The sequence below is a fragment of the Rhinatrema bivittatum genome, chromosome 1 (assembly GCF_901001135.1).
Source record: "Rhinatrema bivittatum chromosome 1, aRhiBiv1.1, whole genome shotgun sequence".
Taxonomy (NCBI): domain Eukaryota; kingdom Metazoa; phylum Chordata; class Amphibia; order Gymnophiona; family Rhinatrematidae; genus Rhinatrema; species Rhinatrema bivittatum.
Window position 1 is genome coordinate 309,844,539 of NC_042615.1, and position 21,319 is coordinate 309,865,857.

The following is a 21,319-nucleotide window of genomic DNA, read 5'->3' on the forward strand; positions in this document are numbered from 1 at the left end:
TACCCATTTTGGGTAGATGATCATATAAAATATTCCTATACTAAAATCAACTTAGCTCCACCACCCCCCTTTCATATCTTTTACCCATCCTCCAATCCTATTCCTATCTTTATCTGTCCCAAGCACATTTAATTTTCCTTACAGTGCTGACTTCCACTACCTCTAGAGGGAGGACCATTCCAGGAATTGTCATCTTCCTCTTTGGTTCTTTCATGTCTCTTGCTTAACCCAACACCAGGCCCCCCTTCCATGTCTTACCACCTTGTTCTGCAATAATCCAAACAGCCACCGAGGTAATGAGGCTATTCTCCGAACAGCTGGCCGCCCTCTCATCACTGATGTTATGGCTGAACCATGGCCACTCTGTGCACGTTATCCCCAGCCTTCTTGGGAATGTCTTATTGGCTTGTATACTCCTCTCTGTAGCCCTCTAGTGGGCAAACCCTCAAGCCCCTGCCCTCATTTCTTCAATCTGTTACCCACACCTCTCTTTACCACTGCTGTGTGTCTGACCCAGGCATATTGAAATTCTGTCACCTACCTCTGCCGTTAGGCTATTCATCTACCACCCTCTCAGTAAATAAACAGTTTCTGAGCTATATTGCTTTTTGTAGAGGCATCACTCAACTGTTAATGAAACCAGCCGAGGTGGAGGAAAAAAATCTCAAGATGTCAACACGACCCTATGAGGTGGTGCAATTTTGTGTGCATTAACTCATTCACTTTAGTGATTACAGGGACATAGTTTTGTGCATGGTAAATCTTTATTTGCATGCTCAATATTTAAATACGCAATTGCACAATGTTTTTGTGAGATTGCACAGGAGAGGGGGTAACATTTAAATGGCCAATGTGAGTGCTTAATGATCAGCGCATGTGTTAATGCATGCAAAAACAGTTTCTGCACATAATAATCCTAGCGCACTCTAATAATTTGGCCCCTACACGTGACAGTCACTGGTAGTCAATATAGCTGGTGAATCTTATGAAGTCAGATAATTCCAGTAGTCATGATTCCTTTTTTTGGATATTTAACCTTTTCTCCTTGGATGTAAATTTAAATAATGTAGTCATAAAGAAGGATAAGTCCTTGGAGATTCAGAAAGCCTAAAAGACTGATATTTTTCACACTTTCAAGTATCTCGGCAGCTCAACGCTGCATTCCTAGAGATTAGAATCTTGTTTATACACAGGTCTGGTGGTTGCAATATAAGCAGAGCACTGCTGTCTTTTTGTAAGATAAATGGCTTCCTTAGCTGTGATATGAAATTCTAACTAGTTTAGCTTTGACCTCTCTATGAGAAAAGACTGCCAACGGAGGAATAGTAGATGCGGTGATTTTGTGACACTGATCTACATTCTGCTAGAGATTGTAATCAAACCAAGAAGCCTATTATACTAAGAATTTCAGAATCAATATTTTTCACGTCCAACAAGGCCATTTGATGTTATGATCACCACATATTTGTTTTATTACAGATATTAGGTGGGACGGTGATAAATCATAGGGAGGATAATTTTCAAACAAATGCACATGCAGTAATTACACGCGAATAAGGGGTAACCATGTGTTATTATTTCTACCGCACAGAAATGTGTCCACTCAAATCTGCCGTTAAACTAAAATGCTCTTGAAAATAGCTTTGTTTATGGGGGATACCTATTGTAAAATGAGGCCTTTTCACCAGAAGGCAGCACAGTACCAGGAAAGGGCATTAGGAGATGGAGAGAGGAGGGATGGAAGATGAGGGATCAGGACTGTATTTTTGCTATTAGACATAGCAGGCCTGTGCCTAAGGGTGCCACACCACTGCTGCTTCCCCTCTGTCCCGCACTCTGCCCAGCCAGTCTTTGCCCTCCTCCGGAAGCAGCAGGGTTAGACTTGGAGGGTGCCACCCACGCACCACCCCACCCATGACTCATGTTAGTGGATAGGGTGAAAATAAAGAACCGTGGTAACTGCCACTTTATGAGAGCCTGACGATAGAAGACATTCAACATGGGGGGGGCATATGAGCCAGTGATCAGTCGCAGATCCTGCATCGGCCACATCCCGTCCCTTTCACAAGGGTTTCCCATTAGCAGGGAAAGCCATGAGAAGCGCGTGGCCAGTCCAGGGCCTGCGAACATGCACCAGCTCGCAGGCCCCACACTAAATTACTTCTTTCATCTGTGATGCAGCAAGGGGTGAGGAGAGGCGAGCAAGCAGCCAGAGGGAGAAAGCCCAGGGGGAAAGGCAAAGCAGAGAGGCTTCGGGGAGGAGGATGCAGCAGCAGAAGAGAGAGGACTCCCCTCACTGCCTAAAGAGCAACACAGCTGTAAATCCAGCCCTGGCCACTATATGCATTCTGGTGGTCACACACAAATGTTACAGCTGCAACATCCATTCATATTAGTTTTAACTAAGTATCCCAAAGAAGCCTCAGGTATGAGGAGAAGGCAGACTGTTCCACCGTCCTGGCTAAGGTGAAGAGTAAAGAAGAGAGCCCAAGACTTTCACAATAAGTCAAAGGGAAAGAAGATCATACTTAAAGAGACTTCTCTTCCACAGTCCTCTCCCCTTCCCCCCCGCCCCAACTCTGTGTGCTGTCACATGTCACTGTGGCGGAGGCTCCCTCCCCCCAAACACGCAGGCATTTACAGGAAGAGCTAGCAATGCCGCAAACCACAGGCTAGCTCTTATCAAACCAATATATCCCATGAGAACAGCTGCTGGGCTTAAACCAGGATTTCTCCCACTGTGTCCAGGTCTTTCGCACAGTGAGTTAGCAGAGAAAGTTCAAAACAGAAAAGGGGTGGGGGGAGCACCGAGGGTCTCGTCACTTTTCCTCCTGGTGGGGGGGGGGGGGGTGTGTGTTTAAGGACAGTGTTTTACATTGCTGTATTTGGCCTTGTCTAGTTTGGTTTTATATTTGATGCCTTTGTTTATTTGTGATATTCTATATTTATTTATTTGTTAGCCATATTTTTAGGACAAGCAGATCAGAAATGTTTGAAATAAAAATCGGTGGAAAAAAACCAAAATGTTGCATCTGTTAAAAAAAAAAGGCTCCCAAAGTTATATAAGTAACACACAGAGTATCAGGCCCGAGCACTCAAAATAACAATGTATTTATCCAAACAAGCATTAGTTATTAATGTCTCAGCAGAGAAAGAGCCCTAGTTCTTCCATACCTTTACGAGGCCTCCTTGCTTTGTAAGATATCCTTCCTTTGTGCCCAACTGTAAAGAAATGAGAGAAGGGAGATGGCAGTCAATGTCCCCAAATACAGGATCCCCTCTTTCCTCCCTTTTCCTATGACCTTAACTGGCTAATTAAGTGGTTCTCTGGCCACACATGTGCAAATATAATCTCATGAATATTTTTTTAGTGAATATCCTGAAAATCAGAGCTTCTTTGCAGCCCATGAGGGCCAGGAATGTCACAACACACTAATGTCTCACAGCGTGAGCTATAGAAGGGACTACTCCTCACATGAACATTTTCAGATGAAGGGGCCTGCTTATTAACAGTTCGATCCCATGGTATGTCTATGGGAGAAATGCTTAGTAAACATGGTCCAAAGACATTAATAGGTGAATTTTCAAAGGAGTTATGCAAGTAAATGTAACAAACTAAGGCCTGGATTTATCAAAATGTGGTAAATATTTTGAAAATTATATCACCAAATTTACCACATACAATTGCAGCTGCTTTATGCGTGCAAAACATTTTTGGGAAAATATGCAAGCATGCGTTTGAAGTTTCAAATGCATAGGTACAAATGCAAACCCCTCCCCTGATCCACCCTCGGGAAATCATGGATCACCTTTTTTCAAATGTTTCCTTTTAAGGGATACATGACCGGGTACCCATGCTTGCTTTATAAACTATGAAATGGAATGAGATATTTCAGGCCGGGCTATAAGAAAAGCAATGGTTAAATCAAATTAGTTTTATGACCTGAGCACTTTGGTGCACGGATAGAAATTTATTTGCAACACGCCCTATTATCATGTAAAGAACTGCAAACAAAGTTGTATATTATCTGATTTCAGTCCTCGGGAAAAAACGTTGGTTTTCTCATTAATGAAACAACTTCTCATTTCAGGTTTTCTAGACTATTCATTGTGCCGACATTTCACACAGCAGAGTATCTATGCGTTTACTGGCGGTGCCTCCCCCGAAGTGGCAATCATTGATACATGAGGCCGGATTTAAAATCACCTATAAGCAATGGGGGGAGAGGTTTGTCCGTATCTACTGCCCAATACTTCTCCCCTCCCCCTCAGGAGCAATTCCTCACCCCCACCTCTATACTGCAGCTGTGGGTCCCACAACAGAAGCAGCAGCAAGCAGATCCATGAAATTCAGCTCTGGGCCTCCTGTAACCCTTGCACGCTCACCTGCCCTGTGTCATGTAAGGGGAGGAGGTGGGGTGTCACAGGGCCCGCAACCACGGCATGGAGGTAAGGGGGGGATATATCACAAGAGGCAGTAGGCCTGGATTTAAGCCTGCATTGGCGGCAACCACACTCCGTCACCTCTAAAAATGTGGTGCTGGAGGCAGCTGCCTACATTACCTAAGGCCTAAATCTGGACTTGTTGACACATATGTAGACGACCTACCATTTATGTCTAGAATTCCAAAAAAACTGTCTCACAGCTCTCTTTGACTAGTTTATGGCAACTGCAGGGGAACAGTGACTCACCGAGGGAGCGGTAGGGATGAGGTCACTCTCCGTCCGCCCCGTCTGCATGGCTGTGTGAACACGGACTGATTCGTAGATAGATGGCTCCTCTACTGTTCGAGGATAGGGATGCTTCAGCACAATAAGAGTCCCTGGAAAACATAATCCCGACACTGGAAAAACGTAGTTTCTTGGGGAATTTATTTTAAAATGTCTTATTTTCATCCACGTGGTACAAAATAATCTTAGAAAATATTGTCATAATATTAGACATGTTTGCCTGCACGGCCTATATTAATGTAACACAAACCAATGTTAATGCTCAACAATGTAAATGCCAGTAAAATGTAATATTTTCCATTAAAAAAAGCACAGGAAAGCACTATCAAAGTCACAGGATAGGAGGCAATGTCCTGTTGTGGATTAGTAATTGGCTAAAGGATAGGAAACAAAAAAAAAACGACTGAATAGTCATTTCTCTCAATGAAGAAAGGTAAATAGCGGGAACTGCTTTTCCTCTTTCTTACCTTAATAATGCCTTCTAAAATGCAAAGGGAAGGTTCGGGTATTCCCCCCGCCCCCCAATAGCCCCCTTCCTGGGCAGCAGCTTATTCCATTTTATATGCCTGCTGGACCAGCACTGGTTGAAACTGAAGGCTCCTTTGAGAGAACGGGTGAGGGAGCACCTGACTCACCAGGAGAAGTATCGCTCAGTCCCGGGGACCTTCGGCTTCTTCCCGCGGAGAAATCAGCCAATCCACCTCCTTCTGAGGCACACAATGATGTCTTGGCACTTCCTCCGTCGGTGGGGCCCCTAGATGGAGTGGCACCGGAGCAGTTTCTCCCATCAACACTGTCTGGTGAAGCCGGGAGGGAGAGTTTTGTGGTCCACCCGTCTCCCTTACCGATGCTGGCTCTGTCATCAAGTTTACAGGGATCGATGGGCAATTCAGCACTGATTTCACAGCCTTTCTCTGGTGAGTCCAGCAAGCCATCAGTGGTAACTTTGGACAACAACTGGACTCTTTTAGAAGGCCTTGGTAGATCCCTTAAGGACTCCAACAATAAAATTGACCTTTTAACTTCTTTGTCTTCGAAGACTGAATGTGACTCCCAATTTGTGGACATTCAGGGAAAGCTGGCTAATGCCGAAAATAAGATCAAGGACTTACAAATCTTTAATGCGGCAGTTGTTAAGGACTCAAATATTCTGTCCCAACATGTGGAATATTTGGAAATCAAGCCAGGCACCTTAATCTATTATTTCTCAATTTTCCCAAACTATTTGGAGAGTCACCACTTACCACACTTAATAAATACTTTATAGACATATTGCAGTTTGATTCTGGGAAAATTCCTTCCGTTAATAAAGCTGGTTTTTTTCCTTCAAATTGCGGAGGGAGTGGCCAGAATCCCCAACACGTTTCCTTTAGTGTTGCTGATAATTTGTCAGAACTTCTAGAAAGTTCTGGGATTGAGGTGGCTGAGTGCTCTATTTTGTTAGTTTCCTTTATTTATGAGCAAGATGTTAATGAGGTAATGAGCATATTTTTTAGGCATGTTTCTTCTACTTTTCTGGGTCCGATGATTCGTATATTTCCTGACTTTGCTTGGTCTACGCAGGAGCGGCGGAAAAGTTTTATTGCCTTAAGCTCCAAAGTTACTTCTATGGGTTATTCCTTTGATTTATGCTATCCTTGTAGGTATATTGTTAAGGATCGAGATATCTGCTTTGTTTTTTTAACTTCCTGATCAACTAAGGTCCTTCTTAGAATCCAGAAGTGTGCCAATATCTCCTGATGGCCCTTAGTAGGAAGCTATAAATATATATAGACCTATTATTTTGAGTACTTTGTAACACGTTAAGTCAATTGCTTTGTGGATTATGTCTTGTATTCTCCTATAAATACTGGGTTCTCTCTTCAATTGTTTTTCTTTATGGAGATGTTAGAATATGATATATCTTTCTTTTCTTTTTTTTCAATAATGGTTTTTTTTCTTTACTGTCAATGTAGTACATTCTTTGTATCTTTTCTGTGTGCAATGCATTGTCTTTGTATATAATTAATAAAAAAAAAAAAGAAAGGTAAATAGTAGTAGTGTGCTCCAGGGACCTGTTCTGGGACCAGTGCTTTTTAATGTATTTATAAATGATCTGGAAAATGAAGCAAAGAATGAGATGATTAAATTCATATGTGATACAAAATTATTCAGTTATTAGATCAAAAGCCAATTGTGATGTATTACAAGAGGATCTTGTAAAAGACTGAAGGATTTGGGCGTCTAAATGACAGATGAAATTTAATGTGGACAAGTGCAAAGTGATGCATATAGGGAAGAAAAATCCAAACTATAGCTATACGATGTTGGGTTCTGCATTGGCATCACTACTTGGGAAAAGGATCTTGGAATCATTGTGGACAATACTTTGAAATCTTCAGCTCTGCACGGGGGTCAACAAAGAAAATAGATTGTTAGGAATTAGGTAATGAATGAAAACTAAAACAGAAGGAACATAATGCATCTGTATAGATCCATAATACAACTGCACATTGAGTATTATGCGCAGTTATGATCACCCCATCATAAAAAAAGCTATAATGGAACTAGAGAAGTTACAGAGAAGGGCGACCAAAATGATAAACAGCATGGAATGGCGCTCCTATGAGGAACAGCTAAACAGGTTAGAGCTCTTCAGCCTGGAGAAGAGACGACTGAGGGGAGATATGAGAGAAATCTATAAAGTCATGAGCGGGACGGAATGGGTAAACAGGGAATGGTTATTTATTCTTTCCAATAGTACTAGGACTAGGGGACAGTAATCTATGAAGCTAAAAAGTAGCACATTTAAACCAAAATCAGAGAAAGTATTTTTTCACCCAGCACACAATTAAACTGTGGGATTTTCTGCCACAGGATGTGGTGAAAGCAGTTAGCAAAGCTGAGTTTTAAAAAGAGGTTTAGAGAAATCTCAGGAGGAAAAATCCATAAATGATTATTAGCCATTTAGACATGGGATAGTCACTGCTTATTCCTGGTTATAAGCCAGAAGGAATACAGTAGATCTGTTGTTTGGGATCCTGTCAGGTACTTGTGACCTGGATTGCCCAGTGTCAGACATAGGATGCTGGACTCGATGGACCTTTGTTCTAACCCAGTAACATTTCTTATGTTAAAAATATTGTTACAACTCATATCTGCTGTTTTACAGTACGGAGGTTGTGGCGGGGATCGGATATCATCCATTTTGGAAGAGTTACATTTATTTATTTATTTATTTTTAGATTTTTATATACCGGTGTTCCTGTATTAAAACACAGATCACATCGGTTTACATTGAAACATAAAAATTATGCCAAGAGGCGGTACATATAACAAGGTTATAGAACTTGGAAAACATGGAAAACAGATTCGAATAATAACACTGATAAAGTTGTAAAGTCTCTGAGAAATCAAATCATAAAATAAGGCGTAATTGTCTAAGATAAATGTGATCTGCAAAAGGGATTGCGATGGTGAGAAAATCTTGATAGCTGGAGGTAAAAAATAATCAAAGTTCTGGAAAAGCTTGGCTAAACAGCCAGGTTTTAATTTTCTTTTTGAAGGACGCGAAGCAGATCTCAAGGCGGATGTCTGGCGGGAGCATGTTCCATTGGACGGGTCCTGCTAAAGAAATGGTACGTTTCTGATGTAAGGATATCGTTGAAGGAACATAGAGTGTGCCTTTATAAGCTCCTCTGATAGGTCTAGTTGAAGAGTGAAAACGTAGTTGGGTGCTTAAGTGGAGTGGGGATATGTTGTAAATAGATTTATGAACATTTCACTTGTTTCTCTCACATTTACAGTATATATATATATATATATATATATATATATACACACACATAATTATTTTAAGTGCAGAAGTTTTACTAGCTCATATCACATTTTATTAGCTCTGGGTCATGAACTTCCTTTTTGGGGTGGAAGGGGTAAGGGTGGGGGGGGACGACGACCAGGATACAGTCACTGTATCCTGCCACCATGCTTAACCTTTAGGCTATCAATTACACAACTAGCAAAGACTTTCTCCTGCCAAGGTCAGCATGTGAGATCAAAGGAGGCAGCGGGACAGCTCCCGGAGGAGGAAGTGCAGGATGCAGGAAATGTCAGGATCTGGCTTCATTGGTCTCTCGGGGCTCAAGCCAGTTGTCCGTGTTCCCATTTCAAGCATTGCTTTTAACTTTGAGCTGTGATAAAATAAGGAAAGCATTTTTAAAGAGGTGATCGGGAGGCCCGAGTAAGAGCGCACGTTGGTTCTGAGGTCAGAACTTGTATGGCTATTTGGTGAAAGGACGATGCCTGCTGTGAGACCCAAAACAATGCCGAGTATTAAATATTGTGACAGTGAGCCTGCAAGCAGTGGGCGAATCCGGCTACAGGTTGCAATAGTGTTTTGTCTGTAGAGAATGAAATTCATCGGGTCAGTTCTGGAGCGGCGCCTTTTCCGAACCCTTTCCCGGTGTCAATGGTTTAGCTTTAATGGAAGCTTGAAAAGGAAACATAAAATTAATATTTCAGGGGACAAGCTGATCATTAAACACATCTCAGGGGCATTAACTTCCAAGAGGTATTGAGAACTCTCTTGTAGAAATGGCTCCTGAATGTTCTGAGGTTTGGGTTTCTTGACTCACAGTTTCCTCCTGCTCCTTTGGGTTTTCAGCTCGGTGGGAAATCAGGATTGGGATCGGATGCCATGAGCCTTCATTCACAACCACCCAGGGATATATTTTTTTTTACCCCCATTTTATATCCCCTCCCAGCTCATTTGGCTCAGTCATTACAGCAACAGTGCTTGGCCGGGGCCATGCATCAGGGCTCCTTCTGAATCACCGCAACCACTGGCCCCCAAATCCAGCTACCGGCTGCCACCACTGTGTAATCGCTATGATTCCTTCCTCCCAGCAGCTATGAGCGCGACCTCTGCAGCATCCTCGATCCCCAAGATCTGAGCTGGTAAGCAAACTGAGGTCCCTTTACGTGGCGGCAACCCAGTGCGGTATCTGACCCATGAGGCCAGCCCCTGAACATTTTAAGGACAGAAAATAGTCAAGAGACTTTCCATTGGGAAACAGAACTATTCAAGGTGGTCAAAATGAAGGCAAAAAGGGAGTGAGAAGTAAAGGGGATGCAAGGTGGGGGGGGGGGGGCATTTTTCTCGTGACTGCTCCCCAACACGGCTGGAGGATAGAAAAGGACATTCAGATTTCATATCAGGTATTTGTTTAATTACTCATACTTTCATAAAAAGCACCCAAAACAAGGTACAAAATAAATAAAAAAAAAAATTACACTACAAACAATATTCATACAACAGAACAATACATACTACAAAAAATCACAAGCACCTCATACACCTCAACAATCCCTCCCTTCCCCCAGCAAGGGACACTCTCTAACAAGGGACTAATCGGCGTCCCACCCTAACTCACATGAGGCTCATTAGGTCCCAGCCTCCCTCAATATCTCAGCTCAACCTATCAAGACCTGGAGCCTCACTATCTAAAAACAGCCTTCTCAACCAAACAGAGCCTGACTTGCCACTGGTCTAGAACCCAAACAACCATGCTTTTAACTGGCATCTAAAAGGCAGCAAATTACCATACTTAATTGCCTACAATGATGAGGCAACTTCTTCCAAAGGAAGGGCACTGCCCTACAAAAAAATTGTTTCCTAGGGATGGCTAAAAGTACATCTCTTGGAAAGAGTACATGCAGCAATATCTCAGCCTGAGAATTGTAAAGCTGGAGTGGGCATACGGTCGTGAATTCTTAAGAAAGGGCAATCGGGAGAAATTAGACATAATTTCCTATTTTGTTTCATTTCATTTTTCAAAGCGAAACAATTGAAAATCCGATGAAACTTTGTAGGTTTTCACATTTTGTTTTGAAAACAAAATTGATCCATTGGGCCTCGGCCCAGGCCCGAAGCTGGGACCTCAGCTAAGGAATACATACCAAGACCCAAAGCAAGGGCCTCAGCTTAGGCCATAGCATGATACCGGGGCCTCGACCTATGCCTAAGCCACAGCCCAATGCACGAACCGCAGCCTAGGACCAAGCACGATGCAAGTGTCTCGGCTGAGGCCCAGGCCTAATACTGGGGCCTTGACTGAAACCTCAAAAATATTAAAAACTTACCTGTTCTGGGGATCCAGCTTCACGGACCAGGCCCAGGCCCAACTCCTGGGCCTCGGCCCATGCCCAGGCCCAACACTGGGTCGCAACCTGGAGGCAGGGTCCCAATGCCTGGGCCTGGGCCTAGGCCAGGGCCCGAGCTCAGGCCCGATGCCATGACCCAGTATGGAGACCAGGTCCTAACGCCTGGGCCCTTGGCTGGAGCCCAGGTCTGACACAGGATCCTATACCGAAGCCTTGGCCTAGTTCCAGGCCCAGGCCTGATGCTGCAACACGACCCAGAGGCCAGGTTCCAATGCCGGGACCTCAGCCTGAACCCAGGCCCAAAGCCACGATCTGGCTCGGGGGCTAGGTCCCAATGCTTGGGCCTCGGCCCAGGGTCAGGACCATTCCTCGCAGCACAGGAGTTCCTTTTCTTTGTTTTCTTTCTTTGGCGCTTGAAAGCCAAATGATGCCATCCCACCCAATGAATTCTATATCTTAAATAAGCTGGCCTAAGTCCCCAAATGAGTTTAAACATAATAATCAAAACCTTAAACTCAGTTCTTGCCTTAACCGGTAACCAGTGAAGGCTAGCCAAAATCTGGGAAATATGCTCATGGGAATCACTCCTGATTAGCAGAACTATAAAAAATTAGAGAGCGCTGGGTTTCAGTAAAAGCTAAGGGGCAGATTTTAAAAGATATGCGCGTGGCACGTACAAATGTACGCCCAATTTTATAAAATGCGCGCGCACCCGCACACATGTTATTAAATCAGGGATCGGCATGCGCAATGGGGTGCGCACTAGTGCACCTTGCACGCGCCGAGCCCTCGGGCAGACCAGCTGGCTTTCCCCGTTCCTTCCCCCCCACCTTCCTCTCCCTTCCCCTACCTGTCCTGCCCCCCAGCCCGAACCCCCCCCCGCCCCCCGTACCTTTATTTCACAAGTTACGCCTGCCAGAGGCGTAACTTGCACACTCCGGCCAAATGCCGGCGCGCAATCCCCTGGCCCAGTGGCCATGGAGAGGCCTCTGGCCATGCCCCCGCCCTGCCCCGGACCACTCATTTTTTCAAGCCCCGGGACTTTATGTGCGCCGCCGGGCCTTTTGAAAATAGGCCCGGCGCGCGTAGGGCTTTGAAAATCTGCCCCTAAGGAGCCATTCTTTTGGTTATATTTATGTTTTCTACTCAGGCTAAAGCATCACACGTTTTGCGTAAGATTGTCAGTTGAAACAGAAGTGGAATCAGACAGCAGCATGCTCAAAAAACGAAGACAAGCAGACCTGCGGATGTTAAAATCTTCTCAGCTTTTGTTACCATGGCCAAGTGTCTCAGGGAAAGGAGACAATGGTTGGGGGAGGGCACTCTGGCATTTTTATATGAACTTAAAACGTTGATGAGGTGTCACTTTGAGAGTCTTGTTTTTTCCTGCGTTCATGTGGAAAGAGACCACAATAAATCAGCAACACAAAAAGTGCATGGGGCTGGAAGAGACATTTTCCACTTGGTCTCACAGAACTGGAGTGACCACAAACATTTATCATCTCCATCCACACCTCCGAAAACAATTTTTTCTACAAAGTTGGAAAAAGGAATAAAAAAAAAACCCCATAACAAATCATATTCCCATTTGCCGCTTTTATTAATCAGTAAAAGAAGAATATAAAAATAAATTAACACAATCCAGAGGCGTCTGTAAAAGGCACCACGTTGGTTTACTGGGGAATATTACAATGGAAGTTTGGTGCTGAGATGCCTTTGGGACTGATATACCAGAGGAATGAGGATTTGGGAGTTTCACCTACTGCGCAAATGTGGAAAACTATATGGCTAAATGCACACCTCAGCTCCAAGTGCCAACACCATGTAGAGTTGATGGTTAGATACTTCATCGATCTTACAGAACGCCTCTGTGTATCACTCTAGGTCAGGGGTGGGCAATTCCGGTCCTCGAGGGCTGCAAACCGGTCGGGTTTTCAGGATATCTCTAATGAATATGCACGAGAGAGATTTGCATGCACTCTGCCTCAGTCGTATGTAAATCGTTTTCATGCATATTCATTAGGGATATCCTGAAAACCCGACCGGTTTGCAGCCCTCGAGGACCGGAATTGCCCACCCCTGCTCTAGGATGTTCTCTACGTATAGCCCAATATGTTAGACAGGGTGTGGGGAAAGGAGCTCCTATCTACACGTGTGCTGGCATTGTGTGGGGATCAGGCGGTTTTGGAGCAGAAGAAACTGCAGATATAATTTGCCTGCCAATTTATCTTGTGCTTATTACTCGCCTCTTAGGGCAGTGGGAGGGATCTTTGGTGCCTCGAAAGTTCAGGCGTTTGGACACTCACCTGCTGCTGGCAGCACGCTTTACCACTGCAACCTTTTGGAAGCGAAATCCATGTACAGGGCACTGGCAGGAGCAGGTGTGGAATACTGCAGATATAGAAAGGCTTAGATATACACAGAGGCATGAGCAATTTAAGTACAATGCAATCTGGGATCCATATTGCAAATACATTGCGGAACAGAGCAGGTGATTTCCTATACTGTAACAGTGTTGCCTATGCTTTGCATTGTGGGGAAAATGCTTAGTCATTATTCTACTGGATTGTAGCCTACCTAACTGGATGTGACTGATTCGTATTGAGCTCCTGTATAACGTTTATGAACGCGCTATGGGGCGGATTTTAAAAGGGTTACATGCCGAGCCTATTTTGCATAGGCCCAGTGACGCGCGCAAGACCCGGGACGCGCGTATGTCCCGGAGCTTTGTGAAAGGGGTGGGGCGGGGGCGGGGGCGGGACCGAGGCCTCCGGCAGCTGGCTGGCGCGCACAAGTTACGTCTGCCAGAGGCAGGCGTAAATAACAAAATAAAGGTGTGGGGGGGGGGGATTTAGGTAGGGCTGGGGGGCGGGTTAGATAGTGGAAGTGAGGGGAAGGTGGGGTGGCGGAAGGAAAGTTCCCTCTAAGGCCGCTCCAATTTCGGAGCGGCCGATTTCGGAGCGGCCTCGGAGGGAACGGGGAAATCCATCAGGGCTCCCCTAGGGCTCGGCGCGCGCAAGGTGCACAAGTGTGCACCCCCTTGCGCACGCTGACCCCGGATTTTATAACATGCGTGCGGCTGCGCGCGCCAGGTACTTGAATCCTGGATTAGCTGTTGTTGGAAACATGATGCTGGGCTTGACAGAGCCTGGGTCTGGCCCAGTATGGCAACTTCTCTTGTTCATAAGCAGAAAGAGTTATTTTGGCCAGGTTTCCAATATTCTTTTTTTAGATATACACATTGGCCGGATTTTAAAACTTACACACGTAAACCCCCGGGACGCGTGTAAGTCCTGGGGCTAACCAAAGGGGCAGTCCGGGGAGGTGGCTAGAGGCGCCCGCACAACGGCCATTTGCCGCTGTGCCGGGGCATCGTGCACCGGCAGGTTGCCGGTGCGTGCAACTTGCTCCTGCTCAGAAGCAGGAGCAAACAGTAAGATAATAAAATTGGGGGTATTTAGGATAGGGATTGGGGGAGGGCAGGATAGGGGAAGGGAAAAGGGGAAGGGAGGGTAGGCTAGGCGGTTGGGAAGTTCCCTCCCAGTCCGCTGCTTAATTGGAGCGGACTGGGAGGGAACTGGGGAAGGCCCCGATGCCATTGCGCACATGTTATAAAATCGCACGTCCATGTGTGCATGCTGGGTAGCACGCACACATGGATGCGCGCATGTAACGTTTTAAAATCTACCCCATTACTCTTAGAATCAGGATTTGCACCACGCTGCTTTGCATGGGGTTGGGAGAGGGAAAAGGAGGAGGGAAGAGTTAAAAGAGCTAACTTCTCTAATTGAATCTGCTGTGTGGTGCGTGGGAGGAACACATGCTTCCTGATGACATTCAGTCTAAGCTGCGTGGGACAGTGTTCAAACAAACGGTGATTTACAATATGACATGTCTAAAATTAGAGTGATACATGCCGAGCCCCTCTTCAGCTGCTGCAGGAATTTCTAATCAAAATACCAATTTTTTAATAAAAGAATTTGAACAAATTAAGAAAATGCAAGTGCTTTCAGACTAACTAACATACAATATTGGCAACCATCTGCTAAGCCAGAGGTTCTCAACCCAGGCTCGGACTATATCCGCCCAGTCAGGTTTTCAGGACATCCACAATGAGTATGCATGAGACAGATAAGCAGGTACTGCCTCCATTGTATGAAAATGTATCTCATGCCTATTCATTGTGGATATTCTGATAAACTGACTAGCTTGGTGTGTCCAAGGACAGGACTGAGAACCCCCTGTATTAGACACGAATGCCAGATCTAAGTTTTAGGCAAAAGCAGGCCCATAAAAGTACAGAAAGCAAAGCCCTACAAGTCAGCTCATAACAAATTTTGAAACAGTGCAACTTTTGCCCAAGGATTTAAATTTGCTGCAGCCTCTCAAAGGGAAAAATTAATCCACGTCACAAATCTGGCAAACAGAAGAGTCTGAAAAAATATAACACTGTGGGCCTTTGGCCAAACTCTTAATTTAGGCACTTTTGGAAAAAAGGCAATAAACATTTACAAAAGCATTAAACAACACTAACTAACCCCAAAGCAAAGAGAAGGAAATGCTTTGTTGTAGCACACGTGAACTGCTTCAAGGTGTTTGTAGTCCTCAACGTTTCCAAATTCCTGAGCTACCTCCATTTCCACACATCAGGCAACATTTGGCCCTTAGCATCTCATCTTCAGCTGCAAAAATAGAAATTCAGGGTCGATTCTCCAACCATCTCTGGAAGATTATGCTGCCACCTCTTTCTGCATTTGTGTCATTTTTCATTCCTCTGTGGATGATCCTGCACAAACCCCAGCATCTGTCCTGTGAGTGGATGCGCAATCTTAGTCCCACTCTCTGAATCCATGGATAAACCTCTAGGATGAGTAAAGGCTTGCACCAATCTGTCTTTTCTTCCTAACTTCAGCAAGAAGACTTCCCTAACTCCAGTGTGTGTTGTGCGTCCCGAACGTGTGGGTGCCGCGACCGGGCCTGCTCACCTGGCATTACCGTCCACTAGTGCAAGCTTACCCACTGCCACTAACCCCTGGCGTCCCTGTCGCTCACTGTGGCCTCCCTCGGAGTCTCCATCGCTACAGGCTTCACAGCAGAGCTCCCGTCGGGGCTCCGCGTCCTTGGCCGGCTCGTCCCCGCCCCTAGGTGCGCGTGCGGACGACATCACCATTCTTAAAGAGCCCAGCGCGGGAATCCTTCGGGAGGCACGCCACGATGACATCAACAGCCTTCCATATATAAGGCAAGGCTCAAACCCCCGATCCATGCCTTGGCAATCGGATCGACACAGATTGTGTAGTGAGTTTGCTTTCGTGTTAATGCGTCTCCTGTTCCAGTGTCTCCCGTTCCAGCATCTCCTGCTTCCGTATTCTTCTCAGATAGTACCTATCTGGACTGACTTCTTGGTACTGACCTCTGCCTGCCTGGCCATTCTACTGTCTGCCGCCTGGAACCAACCCTCGCTTGTCACGACTACGCACAGACTGACTCTGGTAGTGACCCCCGCTTTGGCTGGCCTCTCTTGGACTGATGTTCTGGCATTGACCCTCGTGCTTCACTTGGACACTCTCTTCCGGCCCCCGGTGACCTTCGGACCTACGCACTTGGATAACAACCGTGGCTTTCACGTGGCTGGACCTGCAGGTGCTGCCTGCCTCTTCCGGAGGACCTCTCTGAACTGTTGCCTTCCCGATGTCTCCGGAGCTTCCGGTTCTGGTCTAGTCCACGCGCTCTGCATCAGCCACACACCCTTGCTCGTGTTGGGCACACCTCTCCGATACCTCTCTGGAAGACCACCGGAGGCTCACCTATGTCCAGGCGGTCCAGGTACCCAAGGGCTCAACCTGCGGAAACCCCGGACTGTTATTGGTGAAGCTCCAGCTAGCCTCTTTCTCCTTGTGTGCTCCGCCTCCTGGTGGCAGGCGTTCTCTGGGTCCGACCAGAGGGCCGTACCAATCTTGCACTAGGCCAAGAGTCCATCTCCAGCACAACAATGTGTTTCCAAAGGTGTGCAAATTTCTTTCTTTTGATCTCTTTTGCAAAGCAGTCACAACAGTGACCCTGTTGAAAGAAACCACAAAATTCACAAGCACAAAAGATATGGTATGGTGAACCAGACAAAAGGTCCATTGAGCCCTGCATTCTGTCTCCCACAGTGGCCAAACTGAGTCACAAGTACCCAGCAGATCCCAATGTAGAGAGATCCTGTTGGATCCCTACTAAAAACATATAGAATATACCATTTGTGTGGGGAGGAAACTAGTATCAATGTGGGAAGGTAAATTTCCCCCATAGGGGAGAGCACCTGTGGTGTGTTCCTGAGATAAATACTCAGACCACCATTTTATGTTGTGGATTTTCTGCTTCCCTCCCAGGGGCAGCATGCCATGGCTGACTCTTGATTTGGCTGTTGCTTAAGCATTCATTCCTCCATGAAGCCTTTTATTTTGCTTGGGAGTTTCTTTTCACCCTCCCTATCCATTTTATATTTGATTGTTGATTTATTTGAGTTCTGATGTACCCATTAAGGGGGACTTTGTCAAATGCCTTCTAAAAATCCAGACACACTATATTCACTGGCTCAACTTTATCCACCTGTTTATTAACACCTTAACAAAAATCTAGCAGATTAGAAAGACAAGACTTCCCTTTGCTAAAGCCATGTTGTTTGCCCCCATTAAGCCATGTTTATCCATATTATTAGTAATTTTGTTTTTAAGAAATCTTGTACTATGTTATGTTGCCAAGCATCAAAGTCTGGTTATAGTTTCTCAGATCACCCCAATAATCCTGTTTAAAACTGGCATTACTTTGGCCATCCTTCAGTCTTCAGCTATTGTGGCTCTTTTTAATCATAAGTTTAAAGTACTAGTAACAGATCTGCAATTTCATATTTGAATTCTTTCAGAACTCTAGAGTGAATACAATCCAGTCCTGATGATTTCTCACTCTGTAGTTTGTCAGTTTGCTGCATTATATCTTCCATTTACAAAGTAATTTGCTTCAGTTCCTCCGAATCATCACCATCAAAGAACATTTACAATGTGTCACGCCGCTGTGTAGTCGGTGGACCCTTGGGCCGAGACGAGGTTGGTGCTTTCTGAAGGAGGGCTTCCCACAGACCCTCGTCATCGGGAGGCAGACGCTGGAGATGGAGACCCAACCGGACCTTCACCTGTACCAGCCCTCGTTCCCCACAGGTTCAGCCCTTGGGTGCCAGGGCTGGCAGGACTTAGGAGCGGGTCTCCAGACGAAGACGGGTCAGAAGACGGGAGGCAAAAGCAGAGTCGAGCGTACCAGAGGTCGAGGCCGGTGGCAGGCAGGAGGATCCAAAGACGGGTCAGAGGTCAGGGCAGGCAGCAAGCGAGGCAGAATCCAGGAACGAGCCGAGTCAAAACCAGAGAAGCAAGCCGAGGGTACGAGGAAGCAGGAACACACGAAGACGGAGCAGGGAAACTCAGAGGCAGGAGCTGGAACACATGAAGACGGAGCAGGGAGACTCGGAGGCAGGAACTGGAACACATGAAGACGGAGCAGGGAGACTCAGAAGCAGGAACTGGAACACATGAAGACGGAGCAGGGAGACTCAGAGGCAGGAGCTGGAACACATGAAGACGGAGCAGGGAGACTCGGAGGCAGGAGCTGGAACACACTGAGGCAGGAACTGGAACACACAAAGGCAGGAAATGGAGCACACAAAGACAGAGCAGAGATGCAGAGCGAGCAGTAACTCAGGTGAGTGGGACCTGTTGCTGAGGCAAAGGTTGGGCAGCAGGAGCTGCCTTAAGTAGTGCTGGGGTTGATGATTACATCCGCAGCCGGCTGCCGTAACACAATGTGGGTATCTCCCAAACATCCTTCTTAGTAAAGACTGAAGCAAAGAATTAATTTAGTTTTTTTGCTATGGTCTTGTCATCCCTTTTACCTTTTTATCATCTATCACAGTGTTTCCCAACCTTTTCAAGCCCAAGGCACACCTACATTAACAAAAATACTGTGTAGCACACCATTCTCCATGGGGTAAATAGTGTGGGCATGGAGAGGACTCATATGAGTAAAAAGAAGAGCTAGGCAAGCACTTAAAAAGTCCCATCAGTCTCTTTCAAAGTTTAAAACAAAGGGAGAGAAAGGATGGAAACACACATCAACGTGCCACAATGTGCTAATTCCCTCCTATATGTGCAGGAGAAAGGAGAAGTTGGTGTGATGCGGGCAGTCAGACTTGTCAGTTACTTTACTTGCCATATGTGGCTGTCAGAGCTCCTCCACAGTTGCTGCTCCCAACACTCAAAATGAGACACTTTCAGTGCTCACTGCATGCTCGCCCTGTCTCATCAGCCCGGGGAAAAGACAGAGGCTGGAATGAAACTCAGGAGATGAAGAGGAGCTATTTGCACTGTGTGCACTGCACAAAGCAGGACTGGACTATCCATATCCTACATGTCGTCCATTAATTACCATATTCCAGGGCTCATGGGGTACTAGGATGAAGAATCATGCATGGTTATACGCGTTCTCAGAAAGGACCTCCTACACGCCTAAGAGCCGCTGCTAGTAACACTTGTTGTGAGTAGCTGACAGCATAGCCCAGGTGCTGGCCTGGAACTGAGCATTAGACAGTGGTGACTTTTCCGTGGTGCACCTGATCACCTCTGGAGGTATACCAGTGTGCCATGGCACACTAGTTGGAAACACTGATCTAGCAGTCCAAATGACTTCCTCATAGGTTTCTTACTTTAAATGTACTTGAAAAAAAACTATTAATTAGTTTTTGCCTATATGGCAAGTTTCTTTTCAAATTATTTCTTGGCCTGAGTTATTACTGGTTTTTATCTAACTTGGCAGAGCTTATTCTCTTTCCTGTTTTCTTTATTTGGATCTGCTTTCCATTTTCTGAAAGATATCCTTTTGGCTCTTTCACCTCACCACTTAATCGTGCTGGCAGTTATTTGGTCTTCCTTTGACTTTTTAAAATATGTGGTATTCATTTAATCTGGGCTTTCAATATAATATTTTTAAACAATTTCTATACTGCATGCAAATTTTTAACCTTAGAAAAAAAAATAAAGAGTGGTTACAAACTCATTTTATCATTGTCTCCCATTTTAAAGTTAAAATTCTACTATAATAATTTTACTTAATACCCTCCCTCCAGTAATTATGTCAAATTTGAAAGCATTATGATCACTATTGCTAATCAGTCCCACCCTATTACCCCTTACACCAGGTCCGGCATTCCACTGAGCAATATTTCTAAAACAGCTCACCTTGTCATTGTTTCCAGGACCAGCTTCTCCATGAAGCAGTTATTTATGGCATGTAACATTTTTACCTACATTCACCCAATCAATACTGTAGTAATTGAAATCTACCATTATTACTGTTTTGACAATTTTATTTGATTTTCTAACTTTGGTTAGCACGTGTGTCAGATTCTTCATCCTAACCAAGGGCTATACTTTTCCCCATCGCACATGTAATTTCTACCCATAAAGAGCCCACAGTGCATTTTGTTTCTTGCAGGAATTTTATCCTACTTGACGTTGTGCCATCCTTAACATATAATGCCACCCCTCAACCAATTTGATCTGTCCTGTCATGTGGATATAATTTGTACCTTGGTATCATTGTATCCTATTGGGTATCCTCCTTCCACCAGGTCACTGAGAAGCCTATAATGCCTATATCTTTAATAAGTGCCACATTTTCTATGTCTCCAAACTTATTTTTTAGACTTATGGAATTTACATACAGATAACATAGAACATGTTTTTATTTATAACCTGATTATTAGAAGTTGATACAGGTAATTATGAATGCTTCATATTTGTCTGCTCTTTAATTCCACCTGGGCTACTTCCACCTTTATCACAACTTATCGGAATATTCTAACTTTCCTATTATATCAGAATCCTTAGAAGATACCTCTTTATAAACCACTTGCTACTCAGTGACTGATAGCTTTCTCCTATGATTTAATTTAAAAGCTACTCTATCTCTTTTTTGAATGTTAGCAACAGCAGCCGGATTCCACCCTGGTTAAGGTAGAACCCATCCTCTCGCAATAGGCATTTTCTTTCCCAAAATGTTCCCCAGGTCCTATCAAATCTAAATCCCTTTTCCCAGCACCATCATTTCATCCATGCATTTAGAGCTCAGGCTGCATTTGGCATCCTGCATGTTGAACTAAATATAGCCTCCAGAACCTCCCTCCTGCCATTTCTTATGTTATTGGTATCCACATGTACATGACAGCTGGCTCCTCCTCCCCAGCACTCTAAAATCTTATCTAGATGATATGTGCAATGGCATAGCCATGGGGGGCCTGGGTGGGCCACAGCCCACCCACTTTGAGCTCAGGCTGACCCAATCAACATTGTTCAGCACCGAGGAGGCCAGAAACAAGGCTGGCTTAGAGTTCATCCCACCTAGCCCAAGAAAAGGAGGC

At 45.1% G+C, this 21,319-nt stretch overlaps 1 protein-coding gene across 2 annotated transcripts in view; it reads right to left on the bottom strand.

Annotated features, from left to right (window-relative positions):
* DAPP1 (dual adaptor of phosphotyrosine and 3-phosphoinositides 1) overlaps window positions 1–21,319 on the bottom strand; it is an 85,992-nt gene that overhangs the window by 22,323 nt on the left and 42,350 nt on the right. For both annotated transcript variants that reach the window (XM_029597228.1, XM_029597235.1), the window contains exons 4-5: window positions 4,693–4,823; window positions 3,175–3,222 (exon numbers count right to left, since the gene is read on the bottom strand). In XM_029597228.1, the coding sequence (XP_029453088.1) occupies window positions 3,175–3,222; window positions 4,693–4,823 (179 nt within the window). The remainder of the gene's footprint in view (window positions 1–3,174; window positions 3,223–4,692; window positions 4,824–21,319) is intronic.